The sequence below is a fragment of the Labeo rohita genome, chromosome 16, assembly GCF_022985175.1.
Source record: "Labeo rohita strain BAU-BD-2019 chromosome 16, IGBB_LRoh.1.0, whole genome shotgun sequence".
In the NCBI taxonomy this organism is placed as follows: Eukaryota; Metazoa; Chordata; class Actinopteri; order Cypriniformes; family Cyprinidae; genus Labeo; species Labeo rohita.
In genome coordinates this window covers 6,484,693-6,507,768 of record NC_066884.1, presented here as the reverse complement: position 1 = coordinate 6,507,768, position 23,076 = coordinate 6,484,693, and the positions used below count along the sequence as shown (strand labels likewise).

General features: G+C 34.3%; 1 protein-coding gene and 1 long non-coding RNA gene across 2 annotated transcripts in view; one reads left to right on the top strand and one right to left on the bottom strand.

Annotated features, from left to right (window-relative positions):
* The window catches only part of arhgap33 (Rho GTPase activating protein 33), a 68,377-nt gene that overhangs the window by 31,001 nt on the left and 14,300 nt on the right, over positions 1-23,076 (bottom strand). The window contains 3 exon segments of the mRNA XM_051131709.1: positions 2,342-2,433; positions 4,296-4,330; positions 14,756-14,824. Of these exon segments, the coding sequence (XP_050987666.1) occupies positions 2,342-2,433; positions 4,296-4,330; positions 14,756-14,824 (196 nt within the window).
* LOC127178686 (uncharacterized) lies at positions 16,964-20,805 on the top strand. The gene is made up of 2 exons (XR_007829422.1): positions 16,964-17,295; positions 20,508-20,805. It is a non-coding gene; the product is annotated as an uncharacterized LOC127178686 (long non-coding RNA).

Below are 23,076 nucleotides of genomic sequence, written 5' to 3'. Positions count from 1 at the left end.
CTCTTACTTCAGAGGGAAGTGAAACTCAGTTCTTCCTGTTTTACAGTGTGTAGAGAGCTCAACAAACCTGAAGGTGAACTTCAGAGCCATAATGCTGACAATAACACAGCTCTTCACTTCAACTATTAAACCAAAACATAGTCTCATGTCTCTTTTGTGTCTAAGCGTGTGTTCACACTTGTCATGTTTGGTTCAATTAAAACAAACTCTGGTGCGCTTGCTCTGTTAGTACTGTTCATTTGAGTAAGTGTGAACGCTGCCATCCGAACCCTGGTGTGCACCAAACAAGTGGACCGAGGCCGCTAAAAAAAATGGGTATCGGTCCACTTCCAAATGAACTCTGGTGTGGTGTATCCAAAACAAAATGTGCAGAGGGCAAACGTGGATCAACGAGGAGACAAAGTGCCTTTTATGAGCTTTTGTGAGTTGGCAGGTGGTGAAAATAAAATCATATACACGCAACTATGAGCGCACTTAATCCAGCAGATGGCATTAGGTGTACGCAACTTAAAGCGGCACCGAGTCGAATGCACCTTTTGCTTTTGTTTGTGGTGTTCGGTGAGTTCCACCACAAAAAGACATAATTCAAACCGACCAATCAGGTTGTGAATGTATCACTATGCCTTTAGGTTCGGTATCTTTAGGGTCGCTGTCAAAAATGACAATGTGAACGCAAAGCGGACCCGGACCAAATGTATCATTTTCATTTTCGGTCCGGACCAAATGGACCAACTGAACCAAACAATCCGAACCTTTAAGGCTGTTTTACTCTTGTTTTCAATTGCTTGGTCTCAAACTGATTTTGAGGGTGCTGGTTACAACTGAAGTGATTGTGGTTGCAATTTGGGAACCTTAGCTAAGTAAGCTGCTTTAAAAAAAGAGACCCATGATTTCAGTGATGCACAAAACGAGGACAGAATCGCAGAATTCAGTCATAATAATGGAATTTACTGTAAAATGCAGAATGTCAGGGAATTTGGCAAAATTTGGATGGATTAATCAAGAGATTATACATTTAATTAAACTACAAGTTACTTTTTAGTTTTTTTTAAAGAAACTTTTCAAACTTAATCTTATTGTAAATCATAAAACTGAATCCAGAAAAATTAAAAGCTAACCCAGAATTTTTTGAGAAAAAAAAAAAATATATATAAAAAAAAATATAAATATTAGGGATGTCACAATACTCAACATAATATCGAACCATTCGGTACGACATCCACGGTTCAATACGCGCTTGTGAATTGCGGTTTTTCGGTTTTGCATTTAAATAACTTCCTTGTTTTATTTCTGTCGGAATTTGCTGTGTGTGTGCCCGCGATTTCACGTGCTGAAATGTAAATCTATTTGCGCAGAGCATCTTCCATTCTAATGACATGCAATGATAAGCCTTTCTAAACCTGTTGTCCAACAAACGTTATAAAAACAAAAGTTATAAAAAACATTATAACTTGTTTTTAATTCACAACATCAGTTGAGTGTTTGAAATAACTTCCTTATGTGATCTGATGTGGATTCTTATCACAGAATGAGGCAGACGATAAATTCTATACTCATATTCTATGTATGTCGATTAGCAATGGCTTATGAAAATACCCGAGATGGCTTGAAGTACACAGATAAACCATATATTATTGCACACGAGTGTTTATTGTCCTTACATTTCATCATTCAAAATGTTTAACGTTATATCTTGTTTTTATTCAGTTACAGCAATAGCGATGCTTTTATCCACATTAGAGAAGCTGGAATGGAACGTAATCAGCGCTACTTCTTTGACGCATATGTGTTTTTTTGTTTTTTTTTTTCAGGAGGGTGCCCTCTGGCGTCCAGTATGAATGAAACCCATTCTATTTTGCGTAAAAATCGAAAAAATAATACCTCTCTAAAAAGAAAAATTAAGCAGACATATACTAAACCACGCTTTTTCTAGTGTACAGAGGTTTACGGGAGTATTTTGTTAATTTGTTCCAAAAAAAAAAAAAAACCCCACACTGAAGTGGCAAGATATCAGAACCGAACCGAACCGAAAACTGTGGTTAAAAACCGAGGTACGTATTGAACCAAGGACTAACTGTATTGTTGCATCCCTAATATATATATATATATATATATATATATATATATATAGACACACACACTTTTTTTTTGCACGCACACACTTTTTTTTTTATGTGTGCTTTTATTTTTCTGGATCGATTTTTTTTAATCATAGGGCACTATTATTGTTACATTTCAAACAAATAATCGTTTTTTTTTTTTTTTAAATCAAAATGAAAAACAACAGTAGGTTTTAAAAAACAATTCACAGGGTCTGATGAAAAGACATGCAATTTCTCACCTTTTGCTCATCTTCCCCTTCAAGTTGGCTGTGGTGCCCACCGATCGGGTCCCAGGCTCCCCAGAACTGTCCAGATTATCAGTGCTTCGAGCCTGAAGAGCGAGGAAGGACAATAGAGAAAACTGTTTTTTATGCTTTGATGGGTTCATGCAACACAAAGATCAAAGTCAGCCCTGATTCGGGAGCTACAGTATGCATCATCTGAATTCAAGGACAGTCAACATACTTTGGAGACAACAGATTATGAATCCTAAATCAGCAGTGATATTACAAAAATGATTCTCTGATTTGTAAGGTCTCAAGCAGATCACTTTGATGAAGAAAATCACTAAGGGAGCAGCAAGCAGCTTGTGAAGTGACCGGGACAGTCGTCTGCTGACCTCTGGCCTCATTTGGAATAAAAGCCAAGCATTTACCTCAAACAATTTTTTCAAAATGGGTGATAAATGTAGAGCAGAACGGGTTTGTTATCACAATTTGACCACAGGCATGTGATCTAAGAAGCAACTGTAAAAATCTCTATATAAAATTAGTATCAGATTTGTATGAAATTTGTGATCAATGGCACAGCAAGCGATAAGAGCATAGAAAATAAAAAAAAGATCTACATTATGTAGATAAAAGGCAATTAAAAAGAGAGGCAATCACTGTGAGGTGACCAAATTGTGACATCCACCAAGTGTGATTTATGAGATTTGTTGTATTTTGAATCCAATTTTTCTTTGGAAAGAAAAAAAAAAAAAAAAAAAAAGTTGATCATACTGATTTCAAAATTAAGGATTCATTTGTTTGAATATAGATTGAACCAAACACTATCATAACTATCATATTTGATTAACTATCAATACTATAGTTGACAATTCAGCATACTTTATTTTAGACAAAACATCCCATGTTTCGGAAGTGACTGCACATTTTCGGTAGAGACAATAATGCTTCGTTAGCGACCACATCACAAGATAATTTTAAAAACAACACAGGAAAAAATACAAAAAATATTTCGATATCAAGCTGAAATTTAGGGGTTAGAGTTCAGGACAGCCACCTCCCAATTTAAAGCACCCAATAAGCAATGATTTTACATATATTAAGCTTACTAATATTTTAAATATTAATGGTTAATATTAATAATATTAATTGATAATAGAAGGATCTTAGAAAACATCTAAGATTTGAATACTTAAATGCTTTTTAAATGTTTTTTTGTAATATAAATCCATTCTAAAATAGAATGGAATATGTAAAATAAATCCATTCTAAAACAGATCATGCAAAATCTAATTTATACCCAACTAGATTTTCCGTTGAACAGCAAAATGTAGTCTTCAACAGACTTTCATTTTACTGTCTTTGCCTCGAGCTTACAGCTGTTAGTAAACACGATGTGACGTGACATGCAACTCTAAAAAGTTAAGTTCAGACTCTCAGATTTAGAGTTCCATCATTACAAAACAGCGCTCTGGGCCTGAGAGCAAGAGCGGCGTACACACCGGATGTTTCCTCCCCTATTACAGCTTTTTATTCTTGTCCTTGATGAATAAAAGCCCTGGTGAATTATGGCTCAGTCATGCAGATTAGTTCTGATAACAGCAGACCTGTCATGATGACTGTTTGAGTTTCATCCACCTGACAGGCAGTTTCGACGGAAACACTGCCACGGGAGCATTTGGTTGCGAGACCGCACTTCCCCGAACCCCTCAGGGGAAGAACAGATTTCTGCAGTCCTCCTTTAGGTTTGCACAACACCAAACAGTCACGGATGAGTTCAAACACAGGAATGAGGGATGACAAGAGTGGATCTGCCTACTGTTTTACCCAATGCAATTTTTGTTTTCTTCCATCATAAACGGCAAATTAGGAAAGGCCAGCGAGGCGATGATCAGATTGATTTAAGCACTGTGCATGTGGCAGTACGGGAGAAAGGACATGTGTCGGACACGTCCGTCAGACTTACCTTTATTGCTAGCTGCTCTCCCCTGGGCAAGAAACCTTTAGAGATGGTCAGTAGTGCATAAGCATATTTAACAAGGATTAAACCTTATACTGTACTGTTAAGCAAGCAACTGTGTGTGAACTTTGTGTATTCCTGTATGGTTCCAGTTATAACAATGAAGCCCTCAGTATGTGCACTTACTTCTATAACTAAGCAGATTGTAAAGCAAAAGCACTGGTGGCGTGTAAACAAATACTGTGTTTGGATTTGCATGCTGCAACTTTTAGAGGAGACAAGGAAGCAAAGCTGAAAACACTGACAGAGCGACCTCAAAAGATACGATCATTTACATCAACCTCTACCTGACCACAAGCACACAGCTCCTGATCACAGTTACTGATAATGAAATCTATTACAAAAACTGGAAAGAAGAAAACTAGCACTAAAAAGAATAATAATAAAAAAATCTTTATTATTAATTTAAAAATAAGTTATAAACATGCTGTAACACGCTATAAACATACCAAAATACAAGCAAAAAATCTGATATTTATATAAATATTTTATACAATATTTAGTACTTAATTTTAGTACTTTATGAATTCAAATAAAAACCCAATCAAAACAAAAACAAAACAAAAAAAGATGATTATTATTATTTTATTTACTTCATTACTAACTGAAACTAAAATTTAAAAATACAATCCAAAATAAAGACTGGCCAAATAATTATTTACAAATAATTGAAACAAAAGCTAAACAGAAAAGCAAGAAACACAATCCAAGACAAAAACTATAGTTAAAACTAAAACTAATTCTAGTTATTAAAAACAATACAAAAACAAAACAATTAAATTACAAGTCATCTGAAGCTATAAAGATGCACCAAAATACAAACAAAAACTCTTATTTATATAATAAAATGCATACAATAATTAGTAATTCATTTAATTTTAGTACTTTATGAATTGAAATAAAAACCAAATCAAAAACTTGATGTTTTTCAAAAATACAAACAATATAAGAAAAAATATTATTTATTTTTATTTATTTATTCATTCATTTCATTTTTGTTTATGAACAAGCACAACTAACCGAAACTAAACTTAAAAAAAAAAAAAAAAAAAAAAAAAAAAAAAAAAAATACCAAAACAAAATAAATGAATTACTTATTTACTTATTACTGCAATTTAAAAAATACAACCCATAATAAAAACTTCAACTGTCCATTTACTAATGACATGAACAAAATAACCATTTACGATTAATCTAAAAAAATAAATAAATAAATAAAAAATTAAATGAAATGAAATGCAAAAAACTAAACTAAACTAAACTTTAGTACTAAACTAAAGTTTCTGAATATATGCAAGTTACACGAACAAAATAAAAGCCATTTATTAACAGATAAACCTAACAAATTAAAATTACATTTTAAAATAGAATCCAATAAACACTAAAGCTGTCAATTTTCAATGAGAACATTTTGACTAAGTAAAAAAAATAAATAAATAAAAAAAAGTCTAATACTAGCACTTCTTAAATGCATTACAAGAAAAACAATAATTAAAATTATAATGCAACAAAAAAAATTCACACCTATAAAAACAGAAACCATTTAGGAAGAATTGAAACTAAATGAAACTTAAAAGTAAATGTAATATAACATTTTCAAAAATATAATAGCCCTGCTTCTGACACATTTAAAAAATTTTAAAAAATGTCCCTTTCTTGCCTCAACCTGCTCCCAGAAGCCCACCTCTCCATTCAGCTTTGGATTGAGCACACATTCCTCAACCCGATATCATCTCGGCCTTCATAGCACACGGCTTGAAGATCAGCTGAGATCTCAGAGGAGAGATGTCGGCCAAATCAGTGACAGTGAGAAGAGCTGCCTGCCAATGTCTCGCCTATAAATCAGTGGAAATGTATTGCACGTTTACACTGCCGTGCACAGCCCTGTCTGAAAATATTAACTGCAGTCACACTGATTGTGTGCCAGTCATTATTAAGCAACATTCCCTCTCCGTCCCTGACTGACACGAGGGTTATTGAGGTAGTCAACATTCCTGAAGCGAAAGCAGCATTTTTAGACACTGTCGTGTATCTTGCTTAAAAACTGACAACATGCACTGTCAAAACTATTTTGGTTCCACTGCCTTAATATAAATAAAAACAGACCCCATTTACATTTTGAATCAATATTCCTAGTCTTACTGAACATGATTCAATCTTTCATAAAATATAAATGCGTTTCTCCAAATGAAATTACTTTGGCTGATATTAAGTAAAATAACATAATATAAAACACACATACAGCAGGAAAATATGAATAATGCTCGCTGCAAAAGTTGTTGCTATGTGGTTGCTAGAGTGTCCTGGATGGCTGTGTTTTGGCCCAAGACTCCAAGATATTTTGGTCTCTAGATATTGCACAGGGTTTCTCAAATCCCTAATCATGAGGATATGCAACAGTAATAATCATGCTTGCTTAATAGTCATGTATTCCCTTCTGAATATTGTGTTTCACTCAGAAATACACCACATCACAGAAGCTAAATATGTTGCGAATGCCATTTTAAGTTGCCTTGAAAACTCTGGTCTGACATTCAAACAAATACACTACAGCTGAAAAGTTTGGGGTCAGTACGATTTTTTTTTTTTAAACAAATTTATATTTTTATTCAGCAGGGACACATTAAATTTATTAAAAGTGACAGTAAAGACATTTATTATGTTACAATACATTTTTAAATGTAATTTTAAAATATTTAAAGTAAAATCTGCCCTTTAGAACTTTTGTTTTTAAATCAAAGAATTCTGAAAAAAAAAAACAATGTTTCAGTTTCTACAAAATATTAAGCAGCACATCTGTTTTCAACATTGAAAATAATAATAAGAATTTAAAATAAAAGAATAATAAGAATTACATTTAAAAGTATTTAAAAATAGAAAACAGCAATTTTAAATTGTAACAATATTTCAAAAACACTACAGTATTTTTAATCAAATTAATGTAGCCTTGGTGAGCATGACATTTGTTTCAGAAATATTTTTTTATATCTTACCAACCCCAGGCTTTTCGAATGACAGTCTATATAGCATAAAACAGAATAATATGCTTAAAACCATTAGCTGCAAATGAAACCAATTAAAAGAACATTAAAATATTACTTCTACTCAAAGACAAACACATACAATGCTGTTCAAAAGTTTGGGATCAGTACGATTTTTAATGTTTTTTTTAATGAAGTCTCTTGCTCATCAAGGATGTATATATTTATTTCAAGAATACAGAAAAAACAGCAATATTATGAAATATTATTGCAATTTCAATTATTGGTCTGCTTTTTTCATATACTTTGAAATTTAATTTATTATTATTTAATTGAATTTTCATTAGCCATTACTTTAGTCTTCTTTAGTGTCACATGATTCTTCAGAAATCATTCTTACATGCTTTATTATAAATGATTTATTATCAATGTTGGAAACAGTTGTGCTGCTTAATATTGAACCTGTAATATTTTTTCTTTGATTTTTTAATAAATAAAAAGTTAAAAAGAACAGCATTTGTTCAAAGTCTTTTCTAACAATATACGCCTTTACTATCACTTTTAATCCATTTAACACATTTTTGCTAAATAAAAGTATTAATTTCTTTAAAAAAAAAAAGTACTGATCCCAAACCTTGAAATAGTAGTGTATAATGTAACACAAAATTTTGAATAAACATTGTTCTTTGTAACTTTTTATTCATCAAAGAACCAAAAAAAAAAAAAGTACCACAGGCACCAAAAAATATTAAGTACAATTGTTTTCAACATTGCTTATAAATCAGCATATCTGAATGATTTCTGAAGCATCATGTGACATTGAAGACTGGAGTAATGATGATGCAAATTCAGCTTTGCTTCACAGGAATAAATTACATTTTAAATTATATTTAAATAGCAAAATTTCACAAAATTACATTTTTTTCTGATCAAAATCAAATAAATGCAGCCTTAATGAGCATAAGAAACTTCTTTAAAAATATTAAATATCTTACTGATCCCAAACTTTTGAACGGCACTGTAAATATCTACATTGAATGCAACCGGTAGATGGATCATTAGACTAATACAGTTTAAGTTTCATTTCACAATGGGCCTCATTTGTCAATATAAAGTAGAAACGAGTGCAGATTCGAGCGAACAAATCAACTTACGACAGAGTTCACGTGTGATTTGTGAAACATTCGAATGCCGACAATCCCGTTGTAAGAATGATCGTACGTTGTAAAAATGTGGCGGCTGAAAGCAATCGTCATTTAAATATCTCGCCCCTAAAACACCCCGCACAAAACGAAACCCGGCCAAAGGAGGAAGTAAACTCACGAAAGAGAAATTAATCATACTCTAAAAACACCCTTTAACCATAAACTATATTTGCAAACAATGGCATTAATTTATATAGTATGCACATTAACTACCAATAAATATAACGAAACATTTATAAACATTATAGCCTATTTAGTTCTCCTTAATGCACAACAAACCCTTTAAATTGAACAATATTACAGAACAAGAATGAAAAAATAAAGTAGCTATAAAACTTTATATTAAACTTTAACGTAAAACACAAATTAGGCTATGCTAGTGAATACACAATACAAACATTGAACTAAAATGAATAAATAAGTAAAGCAAAACTAAACATCATTGGGCTTCTAAGCCTCTCTCATCGACATTCAAATGTTTCCATTTCAGTTACAGTTACATTCAATAAAGTAAAGATATAAAGAAAACAATTAAATGCATTAAGAGTGTCACAAAAACGAAAGTGGCCTACACTTATCGCAGAGTTTTTTTTGTTTTGTTATTCTGTTAATTATTTAAGAGAAATATATTTTGTGTGTGCTAGCCCTATTTACTTTATTCCTTTTATAATTTCTGTTTTTCTCCATTCACCGAAGTGTGGCAGGTGGGTGATGCAATGATGTGTGAATCCTCATGGTCTGTTGTTTATGCTGCTATTTGCACATATAAATCTAAAAGATTTTTTTGAGGGGCGGATGGGCTTTTTTTCCCTCTGTACTTTACTCTGTGTAATAACAAAAACATTTATTTCAGTTAAAAAAAATAAGTCCAAAAATCTCAATTTCAACATTTTGAACATTTTGAACAATAGGGACAAACAATCTTTTTCCATTTTTTCCTCAGAGATTTTTGTGTTTTAATTTTTCTGATAATCAAATGAAGGCATCAAACATTTATTTATTTTTAATATAATTAATATTAAACCCTTTTACTTTTTGCCAAACAATCAGAGGTTACTGTTAAAATTAATACACGGGAAAAAAAAAATAGCGTGAAAATTATGTTAAAAAAGTTGTAATAATAATTGTAGCATTTTTTTCCCTACAATTAGGTGGTTAATCTTGTTGTAATATTTATTTTTAGCATTTAATTGTTTTATTTAAATTTGCCAGCAATAGGAATATATAAACACATACACTGTACTGTACAAAAGTAATACAAGACTATATACATTTCTATTACATGTTAAACCGTACTTTTATTTTGACAGGTTGCCGGGAAGATTGTGTGTATACACTATGATATGATGCTAGTTTTCTCAAATGAAACGGTAAAATTCACATAAAGTGACTCACAGCAGCTCTGGAGATTAAGTTAATGCATTTATGTAGTCATATAGTGAGACGCAGAGGCCAAAAATCACGTGTCACATGTGATTCAGTATTTGTGTAGTAAACAAAACCGCGTCTCTGCCATTCATTCATACAGAGGCAAATAGAACATGCAGGATTAATATTTAAACCATCTTTTTGCGTTTTAATATTGACAGATACTAGTCCATATCGCATTTTGAATTAAGTGCGAGACCTACTGATTTATTAATCCAAAAACTGACAAATTCCATGGCATTCTGCGCTACAGAGTAAATCAATTTTTCTGAATGGACTCCGCGATCCTGCACGTGGAGGAGAAATTGTAAACACACGACCACGTAGAGACAGAAATGACTTGCCGTTGTGTAAATAAGATAAACAACATAGGGCTATTTAGTTTGTTTAATAGAAGAACAAGGTATAGACCTGTTCTATAGGAAAGGTAAACTTAAATGACTTCTGTTGTAATCTGGCACTATATAGAAAATAAAGTTAAATAAAATTAACTTAACCTACAAGGGGATGGGTCGCCCTCCTAATATAATGGCAGGGGAAACAATGGAATAAAAAAAATAAAATAAATTGTTTGTCAGCCGGGAAAATAATCGAAATGCTGTCATTATAAAATTCTCCGAAATTCTCTATGCTGCACACAAATTAGTTTGCTAGTTTAGACCTGACGTGAAGTTTGATTGTAGCATCGCTCACATCCACATTGATAAATTCCACGTTTTGCGCAGAAATGATCGTACACCCAATTTTCTATCATACGTTCGTTTCATAAATGAGGCCCATTGTGTACTGAAACCACATGACTCACCTGTCCAGCTGTGAAAGTCCCCTGTAACAGTACCGAACAAAACAAGCCTGGATCTCCAAACAGGCAGCTAGTTTTTATTCAACCCACAATAAAGACTACATTTCAACCTTCAAGTGTATCAACACCGCAGGTATTACTGCATGTAGCATCGGTAAACGCAGCTGGTTTCAACCAAGGCCGCAGTGATGTTATGCAAACATGCACCTGGCGGACCCGCTTCAGAATTTACAGCAAACAATGCACCTGGTGGCTGGCATACGGGTTCACCTGAGATAAACCTGGGATGGAAACATGCTAATCAACAAGGTCCACCTAGTGCACCTCTTCTCTTTAGGCATAACTTGCCCTATTCTAATCTTCTACCACATCAAACCTTCCTAACCAGTCAGCAAAGCCTGGAAAACCGCCAGTCCACGCTGTTTCTTTTGTGGTAACCTCATATGCGTTCTCCATGACTGGTTTATGTTTCTCTGACAGACGCTGTTGAACACAACATATAGTAAGCTGCTCTTGACAAGTGATTCAAATGAAATAAAAACATAAAAGCACACAAATTTATAATCCATTACCCAACTAACCAATTACACCCTGAGTCATCTAGGCAAATATTTCTACATTCAAATACTGAATATTCCTTGTTCTCAGGTTCATACCTTAAGCACTCTCTTCCTCTTGAACATTTCTTCTGTTGTTGATACCGTGTGGCTGAACTACGGAGGTCAACAAGGTCGAGTACTAGCCACACGTTAGCGGTCATCCCCTCCCTACGTCATCGCTTCACCAATTCAGATGCATCCGAGATCATTCTCCTGCGGTCAGACCCTCCACAGATACGTGTAGATGGGTGGTCTTTTCTTGGAGATTCCCATAAGCATAAACGCGCTCTCTCGTCACACACTCGTCTTTCTTGATGTCTCAGACTCACAAAAAGCTCACGTTCAGAGGCACCTGTTGAATATTTGATGTGGCGATCTGAACGCTGGGTTAACGCCAGGCCTCTGTAACTGCTCAGCTGTTCACTGCTCGTATGACAGAGCATTTGTGCCGTTCTCTCCACTCGTTTTTGGACATGTTAGGGATGTTCAGGCGCTGTTATTGAGGTGTGTCCCAACAGTTCAGTAAAGAAATATAAATATGTCCCAGTTTAAACTGGGGCTGCACGATTAATCAAAATATAACCAAATTTGCGATATGCCATATTTGCTTAGTGTGCTTAGGCTCCGATTCAAAATAAAAGTTCAACGTTTAAAAAAAATTAAGACATAAGAAGGATATAACTACTAGTATAGGACCTTATGAAATCAGTTTTATTTTTTCCCCAATTGTTTTTTTAAATTCCATTTTTTCAGTTTAAACTTTTCTGGATTTATTTTTTTTTTTCCATTTGAATTTTTCTAGACTCCAGAGAATTAATGGTTAAATAAAATAAATGAATCTAAAAATATTAATAGAATCATAAAACATACACAATTTGACAATTTATTCAAAGTTTCACAACAATTACATTTTTAAGGCCTATGAAATATGTTTAATTTTTTTCCTCAAATGTAGCTTTATTTTTATTGAATTCTGTTTTCCATTCTTTTTCTGGATTCCGTTTTGATGGTTTCATTAACTTTTTTTTTTTATTTTAACATTTTTTTTCCCCCCCAGAAATACTGTGGTGTGTATTTACATTTTTTCTGGTAAATATATTCTAATAAATTTCTCTAGTAAACATTCTTTAAAAATTATGTTTAAACAATTATGTTATTAGTAGTAATGTAATGTAACATAAAATAAAACAACTAAATTAAGTTTATCACTTGATTTTTTTTTTTTTAATTTATAGTGAAATATTACTACTGTAATTATTTTGTTTTATTTATACTGTAGTGTGCATTTACATTTTTTCTGGTAAATAAATTCTATTAAATTTCTCTGGTAAACCTTCTTTAAAAAATTATGTTTAAATAGTAATTTTATTAGTAGTAATGTAATGTAAAATAAAATTACTAAATTATGTTTATTACTTCATTTTTTATTTTTTTTTTTACTTATAGTGAAATACTACTATTGCAATTATTTCGTTTTTATTTACTAGTAATAATAATAACAATCATTAGGATTGCTGTTGTTGCTTCATAGCCATTTTGATGTATAATCACACAATTTTTAAAATTGTGTTTTGAATGGCAATTTTTTAATTAGAAAAAAAAAAAGTCTTCCTTAAAATCACGCAGCCTTCATCTAAACTGTTGGCTGAATGACTTAGGATGAAAAACTCTTCAGCGTCACAATCTAGCAGGCATCTGTTTGTGGTTTTCACAAGTTGACACACTCTTTAATCCGTCATATTTCTGAGTGTAACAGGATTTAAAAAAAAAAAAATGGTGCTACATATCTGACTGGGACTACAAAAAGCTACAAAATAACAAGGATGACATCAGCCGAAAAAGTCAATATGACGCAAAATGCATTAAGAAGGTAAATCGGGTCAGTTTTGATTTCATGGAGACTTTAAAAACAAGATCACTACATGTTATCCCTCCATTTGAAATAAACACTTTGCCTTTCTATAGGCCACAACTTTTGAACATCCAATCTGAGCCAGGATATTTACATGTCAGGACTCAAAGTCCTGATTAGTCAAAGCCCATTCTGGTCATGCAATAATCAGTGACCAGTTGATGCTACGCACAGTTTACCTGTCTTTTCACTTGCTTTCCAGAAGATATGCACAGACAACTCGCAAACAAGGGTTCATCCAATTCAGTCAGACATTAGAAGTAAGATACAGAAGGAGAGGCAAAAAAGGGACACAGATCACGAAACATGCACACATAAACAAAAGACATAATGAGTCTCATTCACTAACCATGCATATGCATATGTCTGCATACATGTTCAAGCATATTTCATGTGCAAATAAAATACAAGTCAAATTTATGACTTAAATGTATTTGAAATTTACAAAACATTACAAAACTTCTGCAGATTTTAAACTTAGTCACTTAGTTACTCAATTTCTTAATATATAACATAACATAATATAATTTAAGTAGCCAAGTTCAATTAGACTTATTGTAGTGTCACTTTTATCATACTATAAATTGAATAACTAAATGAAAAACAAAAGTCAGAATGTGTTATTATCATTAAAATATATGAAAATAATGTTGTCTAAGACTATATAAAAAAGTATTTTGCATTTCAACTAGTTTTGAAATTGGGTACGTTAAAAAAAGAAAAGAAAAACATATGCAGAGACTGGCAAATAAGGCTGGGCGATATGGCCAAAAAAAAAAAAAAAAAAAAAAAAAAAAAAAAAAACATATCTCTCTGTATTTTTTGGCTGAATTGCAAAATTAAGTATACGTATATATGCTTTCTATTAAAAAATAAAAATGTTGTACTCTGTCAAGAAATCATTTCACAACCTGCCCAATGTTGTCCAACAAACAATGTACATATTAAAGGCTATATATTATGTGCAAACAAAAAAGTCAATTGAAGTTAGTGCCATCATAAAAATACATTTACTTTTAGGTTTAAACTTCTACATGTGGCACATTTATGGCAAAACAGAATTACTGTACATCCATATAAACAGTCATGCCTCATATCATATCTCTTAGAAAGAATATCAATATAATCCACAAACTCGATACACAGAAAGCCACATGAATAGGGTACGAAAGCCCTTATACGGACATGGGCGTATATTATGCAATTAATTACCTGTTGCAGACATGCACTCCAAAATTTAGAATAATCTGGCTTTATCAACGGCAAAATAATGGTAAATAGTCACATTTATGAGTGAATGAGACCCAATACGGCGAAAGCGACATGCACAGTTAGGAGGATGGGTTCAAACACTCCGATTCGTCAAATCAAATGCATCCGAATGATCTTAATTCTGCGTTTTGTTATAACTGTATCAATGGAGTCAGAGTTGATCCCATCCTGTGAGTGAAGTGCGTTTGGCTGCGGAGCGGCACTTACCGGACATGTCTGCCAGGCTCATCGTTCTCACAAACATGGCGCATTTCCGAACCCACTGGGGTCCTGACACTTAACACAGAAAAGGAGAATAAAGGCCATTTAATGTCAGCCATGAGTCTGCACTATAATCTCATACACACAAGGAGCTGCCAATAACCCAAACACTGTGGATTATGAAAATGCATGAATAAGCCAGCATGATAACAGCAAGAACAGTGAGGATGGTGTATATGGAAAGACACACTGCATCAGCTGAAATGAGCAAATGTGCAACTAGTGGACAGTTGTTTTCATTTTTCAATATAGTTTTAACCACCTAAAGCCGTTGTCTTTCGTTGTTTAAAACTGGATTTAATACCACAGTAATTTAACCATCCTGACATTTATATGTTTTGCCTGGCCAGCGAGAGAAATAAAAATCGTGCACGAAAGATTTTAAGAGTATGTCTTTAATTAACATGTAAATGAATTGAAATAAACTCCTGTGTGCTTTACGAGCTCAGTCTCATGTACAGCTGAGCTGCAGACTGCAGTAAACAAACGCAAAGAGTCCATGAGACCTCCAGGCAGGAATTCTCTGGTATGGGGAGTATTCTGCAACCATGGCAACGGGTGATGTAGGAATGAACTGTGTTTTTGTAGGAAGCATTTTTCGGCCCGTGTGAGAGTTGCTCCAAGTTCAGCCAGTTAACAAAGACTGTAAGGCCAGAAGCCTACTTAAGTACACAAGCATGAACGCTTGGCCCAGGCACTGCACGTACACTGATCCGTTGTACATAATACACATGCTTTATTGAATTATTACAAACCTCAGTATATCATTTAACTACACTGCTCAGCAAGAATAGCTTTAAACTGGTGCACCACCATGACTTTAGTCCTCCTAAAAGAGAAAACTAATTACAGAATGCATTCGTTTATCGTAATTTGTGTCATACCACTTCTTTCAGTAATGCGGATAATGCAATGTGTGTTTATGCAGTTGTTTGGAGCACATTCAGGTCTTAACCCACAAACAACCAAAAGAAAAGAAAAAGAAAATGAAAAACATGAAAAAGAAAAAACATGGCTGTTTTATATAAATATAAATAAAATAAAATAGAATTAAATAAAATAAAATAATATGAATAAATAAATGAAATAAAACTTTGTTTTTTCATTCATCCAAGCAAGTACAACAATTTATTAATATGCTTATGCACTAGAAGAAATATCCAGACATACAATAAAGCAAAATAAGATCAAATAAAATAAAATAAAAAAAATCTTTGGTTTTCATCCGTCGAAGCAAATCCAACAATAAAAGAAAAACACTTCCCGTTTGTTGCGGTCGCACGTATAGAGTTTGAGCTCCGTTAAGTAGATTTCTTATTGTCTGTTTTTCAATTTAAAATCAAATTTATACACCATCATTTTCGTTTCTTATAACGTGTGAATATACCCCCTGTTGTATTTTACAACTAAAACATCCGGATTACTTTGTTATAACTAGTTTTGTTTGATTTCCCGAGTTGCTAGCTTATAGCCCGTTAGCAGCACCAGCGTGGTTGCCGCTAATCCTGCTTGCATTGTTTACACACTATTTACACACATTACCATTGTTTACTCACTGTTACTTGCTTTAAATGGCGAATTTGTGTCCACCTTTGAGTGCAGGTGAGGACACGTTCGAGCTGCACTCGTTGCAGCTCGAGCTGGAGGCCGTGGAGAAGCAGATTCAGGAGCTGTTGGTGCGGCAGACGGAGCTGAGAGAGCGGAGGGCCGCTCTGGAGTCCTCCCGGGTGAGTAACGTTATACAGCGCGATACTAACACTCTGACCACCTCTACTCCGTGTGCTTCTCTGCACAGGTCCCGTGCACCCTGGACGCGATCTTCCCAGATGTCCTTCACTCCGGCGCCGGGACACCACGGACCCTGGGTGCAGCAGCAGCGGAAGACGCGAGCCAGGCCCCGGCCGAGGACCTCGCCCCCTCCGCCGCCTCCGGTCTTCGAGATCTCCACCCGGAACCGCTTCGCTCCCCCTCCGCGAGACGGAACGCGACGCTGTGATCGTCGGAGACTCCATTGTCCGGTACGTACGTGCTACTTTAGCTAAAGGTAAAGTCCACACCCACTGTTTTCCTGGTGCTCGCGTTCTCGATGTTTCTGCGCAGATACCCGCAATCCTGAAGGACCGAGAGCGTCGGCGCGATCGTCCTGCACGGGGGTGAACGACACCAGGCTGCGGCAGACGGAGGTTCTGAAGAGGGACTTCAGCAGCCTGATCGAGACGGTTCGCAGCACGTCGCCCGCGACGAGGATCATCGTGTCAGGACCGCTTCCCACGTATCGACGTGGGCACGAAAGGTTCAGTAGACTTCTTGCTCTAAATGAATGGTTATTGACATGGTGTAAAGAACAGAAACTGCTCTTTGTTAATAATTGGAATCTTTTCTGGGAACGTCCTAGGCTTTTCCGTGCGGATGGCCTGCACCCCAGCAGAGTCGGAGCGGAGCTGCTGTCGGACAACATCTCCAGGACGCTACGCTCCATTTGACTAGTAAGTACATTCTCAAATGATTGCTACGATGGCTTTTGTTCTGAACGCTTAAATGATAGTACTTGCACTGTCCAATCTATAAAGACTGTGTCTGTTCCTCGAATAGTGAGGTCAAAACATAAATTTAATGCAGGATCTAGAAAAAATCTGATCGTAATTAAACCAGAAAAAAGCAAAATACACGAACAGAAACCATTTTTAAAGCTTGGGCTCCTAAACATTAGATCACTTGCACCCAAAGCAGTTATTGTGAATGAAATGATCACAGATAATAGTTTTGATGTACTCTGCTTAACCGAAACCTGGCTAAAACCTAATGATTATATTGGTCTAAATGGGTCTACTCCACCAAACTACTATTATAAGCATGAGCCCCGTCAGAGTGGTCGTGGTGGTGGTGTTGCAACAATATATAGTGATATTCTCAATGTTACTCAGAAAACAGGATACAGGTTTAATTCATTTGAAATACTTTTGCTTAATGTTACTCTGCCAGATATGCAAAAGAAATCTCTCCTATCTCTTGTTTTAGCTACTGTGTATAGACCGCCAGGGCCATATACAGATTTCCTAAAAGAATTTGCAGAATTCCTTTCAGAACTATTGGTTAATTTTGATAAAGTGCTAATTGTCGGAGATTTTAACATTCACGTTGATAATACAAATGATGCGTTAGGACTTGCGTTTACTGACCTAATAAACTCTTTTGGAGTCAAGCAAAATGTCACCGGGCCCACTCATCGTTTTAATCATACGCTAGATTTAATTATATCGCATGGAATTGATCTTACTGATATAGATATCGTACCTCAAAGTGATGATGTTTCTGACCATTTCCTTGTATCGTGCATGCTGCGTATCACTGATATTAACTATATGGCTCCACGTTATCGTCTTGGCAGAACTATTGTTCCAGCCACCAAAGATAGATTTACAAATAACCTGCCTGATTTATCTCAACTGCTCTGTGTACCCCTTAATACACAGGATCTAGACAAAATGACTAGCAATATGGGCACCATCTTCTCCGATACGTTAGAAGCTGTTGCCCCCATCAAATTGAAAAAAGTTAGAGAAAAACGTATTGCGCCATGGTACAACAGTAATACCCATTCCCTCAAGAAAGAAACTCGCAATCTTGAGCGCAAATGGAGAAAAACTAACTTGGAAGTTTTTAGAATTGCATGGAAAAACTGTATGTCCAGATACAGACAGGCTTTAAAAGCTGCTAGGGCTGAGCATATCCGCAAACTCATAGAAAATAACCAAAACAATCCAAGGTTTTTATTTAGCACAGTGGCTAGATTAACAAATAACCAGACGCCACCTGATCTAAATATTCCTTTACAGTTTAATAGCAATGACTTTATGAATTTCTTCACTGATAAAATAGATAACATCAGAAATACAATAACCAATGTAGATTATACTGCATCTAATATGTCAACTTCTTTCGTCGCACCCAAAGAAAAACTGCAGTACTTTACCGCTATAGGACAGGAAGAGTTAAATAAACTCATCACTGTGTCTAAACCAACAACATGCCTATTAGATCCCGTACCCACTAAATTACTGAAAGAATTGTTACCTGTGGCAGAAGAACCGCTTCTCAATATTATCAACTCATCGTTATCTTTAGGTCACGTCCCTAAACCATTCAAGCTGGCGGTTATTAAGCCTCTTATTAAGAAACCACAACTAGACCCTAGTGAACTGGCAAATTATAGACCCATTTCTAATCTTCCATTTATGTCTAAAATTTTAGAGAAAGTTATATCTGCTCAACTGTGCTCATTCTTGCAAAAAAATGATATCTATGAAGAATTTCAGTCAGGTTTCAGGCCCCATCACAGCACAGAAACTGCACTTGTTAAAATCACTAATGACTTGCTTCTTGCATCAGACCAAGGCTGCATCTCATTGCTAGTTTTACTTGATCTTAGTGCTGCGTTCGACACTATAGATCATGACATACTAATAGATCGACTACAAAATTATGCAGGTATCCAAGGGCAGGCTTTAAGATGGTTTAGATCCTACCTGTCTGATCGCTACCACTTTGTTTATTTAAATGGGGAGTCATCTCAGTTATCACCAGTAAAGTATGGAGTGCCACAAGGATCTGTTCTAGGTCCTCTACTATTTTCAATATACTTGCTGCCCCTTGGTAATATTATTAGAAAACACGGGATTAGTTTCCATTGTTATGCTGATGATACTCAACTATATATCTCAACAAGACCAGATGAAACTTCTGAATTATCGAAGTTAACAGAGTGTGTTAAAAATGTAAAAGATTGGATGACCAACAATTTTCTGCTATTAAATTCAGATAAGACAGAGATATTACTTATTGGACCTAAAAACAATACACAGAATCTTTTGACTTACAATTTACAACTAGACGGATGTACTGTTACTTCCACTACAGTCAAAAGCCTGGGTGTTATATTAGACAGCAACTTGTCTTTTGAAAATCATATTTCTCATGTTACAAAAACAGCATTCTTCCATCTTAGAAACATTGCCAAGCTGCGAAACATGTTACCTGTTTCTGATGCAGAAAAGCTAGTTCACGCATTCATGACCTCTAGACTGGACTATTGTAATGCACTACTAGGTGGTTGTCCTGCATCTTCAATAAACAAGCTACAGATAGTCCAAAATGCAGCTGCTAGAGTCCTTACCAGGTCAAGAAAATATGATCATATTACCCCAATTTTAAAGTCTCTGCACTGGCTACCTATTAGGTTCCGCATCAGCTACAAAATAGCACTACTTACCTATAAGGCACTTAACGGTTTAGCTCCTGCGTACCTAACTAGTATTCTACCACGCTACAATCCATCACGCTCCCTAAGGTCGCAAAACTCTGGACTGTTGGTAGTACCTAGGATAGCAAAGTCCACTAAAGGAGGTAGAGCTTTTTCACATTTGGCACCCAAACTCTGGAACAGCCTTCCTGATAACGTTCGGGGTTCAGACACACTGTCTCTGTTTAAATCTAGATTAAAGACGCAACTTTTTGGCCAAGCATTCAAATAATGCATCTCAAACTTTTCCTGCAGCTATATCTGATCAAATGTTCATTATTAATCTTTTAGCTCTGGTTTAACAAACCTTCCTTTTCTTAGTTTGAACAGCAGCTACGCTAATTATGTTCCTATTTGTTCTCTGTTTTTGCCATGGGATTGACATCCCATGGTAACTAGGAATTCACAAGCTCCAGTGTGGATCCAGAACACTTAAGAAGAGATGATGCCAACCCCACAGAGGACTTCAGATGATGCCAACCCTGAAAACATACAGCACTACCGAATTCTGCTACTAATTTATAGTGTTCTTTGTCTGTTTGATTACGTCATTAATTGATCTTTACCACACATCTCTGCCATATGTGCATCAAGCTACTACTACATATATTGTAAAAATGTCAATTTGGTGTAAAGCTGCTTTGCAACGATATGTATCGTGAAAAGCGCTATACAAATAAATTTGAATTGAATTGAATTGAAAACAAAACAAAACAAAACACAAAACAAAACAAAACAAAACATAAAAAAACTTTTTTCGTTTTTTCATCCATCGTAGCAAGTCCATCAAAAAATAAAACAAAATAAAACAAAACAAAATAAAATAAAATAATAAAATTAAATTAAATAAAATTAAATAAAGTTAAATTAAATTAAATTAAATTAAATTAAATTAAATTAAATAAAACAAAACAAAATACTTTGGTTTTTCATCCACTGAAGCAAGTACAAATATTAAAAAATAAAATAAAATAAAATAAAATAACATTTTGGTTTTCATCCATCTAGGCAAATACAACAATTTAAAAATATTATATTATTGTTTGGCTTGGCTTTTAATAATATACTAGACAGAATCAGACAATATACTACAAATAATCAGACAGAAATCAAATAAATAATAAAATAAAACAAAATTAAATAAAACAAACTTTGTTTTTTCATCCATCGAAGCAAGTACAAACATTACAAAAAATTAAAAAAAAAAAAAAAAAAAATGAAACAAAACTTAAATAAAATTAAATAAAATTTAAAAAAGTCCAACAATTAAAAAATATATAAGATTACTGTTTGGCTTGGCTTATAATAACGTGCTTAAGTACTAGAAGAAATCTGACAAATAAAATAAAATAAAAAATAAATAAATCTTCAGTCATCTATTCAAGCTATAAAATGACTAATAAAAAATAAAAATAAGGAACAAAAAAATAAACATTAAAAGATTCTTATAAATAAGACTGGTTCCCAGTTATCTCATGCTATTCAAACACAAATACAGTACCAGTAAAGTATAGTAACACTGCTAGCAATTGTCAGCTGTCGTTTGAACGTGGCCGAATTGTGCTGATATGGAGAAGAGTGCTTAGGGAGGCTTATTATAGCGAAGTCGTGCTGTCAAAGTCCGTACCATCATGTGGGCAGCGTCTCTATAGTAACAGTGCTAGCTTTGGCCATGAAGAAAGGCTCAGCGGCGTGCGTGTGTGTGCATGTGTGTGTGTGTGAAGGGTGAAACCACATGGCTGTTAAATAAAGAAACCAGGATGGATGTAGAGAGAGAAATATTCAAACGAACAGTGGGCTGTGTTTGTGTAAGCGTCACGCAGTGTTTGAGGTGTTCCTGCTAATAACCACACTAGAAACGCACAGCCTGAGCTGCGTCCAGCAAAGCACACGCTGCAAAGTCTGCCTGTAGGTGCGCTGGATAAAATAGGTCACACACACACTATTATTGTTACTTCCTCCAGTCGTTTCTCTGTGCTGTCAGATCATGAGTAGTTCTGCTGTACACACACACACACTCACACACACGTACACAAAACACTACTGTGCCATTTGACCTTGCAAGAGGGGGTGTAAATATTTGCTCCTACAACAATTTAATTCAAATATTTTAATGATTCAATTGAATCATTTTAAAGTTTCATTTGATTCAGTTATTTTAGCACGATTAATGATTAGGGCTGGCCGACATATTAAATACTTCCTACATTTTTTTAAGACATACACTACCATTCAAAAATATGTCAGTATTTTTTTTTAATATTATATATAATTTTTAACAAATAAAAAAAATATACAAATCATATATTAATTTTTAACAAAAAAAAATACACACACACACACACACACACACACGTCTGGTTTATTATCCTTGTGGGGACTCTCCATAGGTGCAATGGTTTTTATACTCTCCACACTGTATTTTCTATCCCCTTACCCTAACCCTACCCCTAAACCTAACCCTTACAGAAAACTTTCTGCATTTTTACTTTCTCAAAAAAACTCATTCTGTATGATTTATAAGCTTTTGTACCCATGGGGACCTCAAGCCAGTCCCCACAATGTCAAAAATTTCAGGTTTTACTATGTAGCAAAAACAAGTACACACACACACACACACACGCATATATATATAAGAATATAAGATTAAACATGTAACGTAAAATCTGTAAAATATTAAAGTAGAAAAAAAAATACTTTAACATTGTCATAATATTTAAAAATATTGATTTCCTTATATTGTATTTTTTAATCAAATAAACAGAGCATAAGAGACTTTTTTTCCCAAACCCAAAAAATCTTTTCGACCCAAACCTAGTTAGCATTTTTTTGAATATTAAATTTTTTTTGGTAAAAATATATAGATAAAAATTGATGCATATAAACTGAATTGATTAAATATTATTCCTTTTTTTATCCTTTTTTTATCCTTTTTTTATTTTATTTATTTTAAAATGAATAAAAAAAA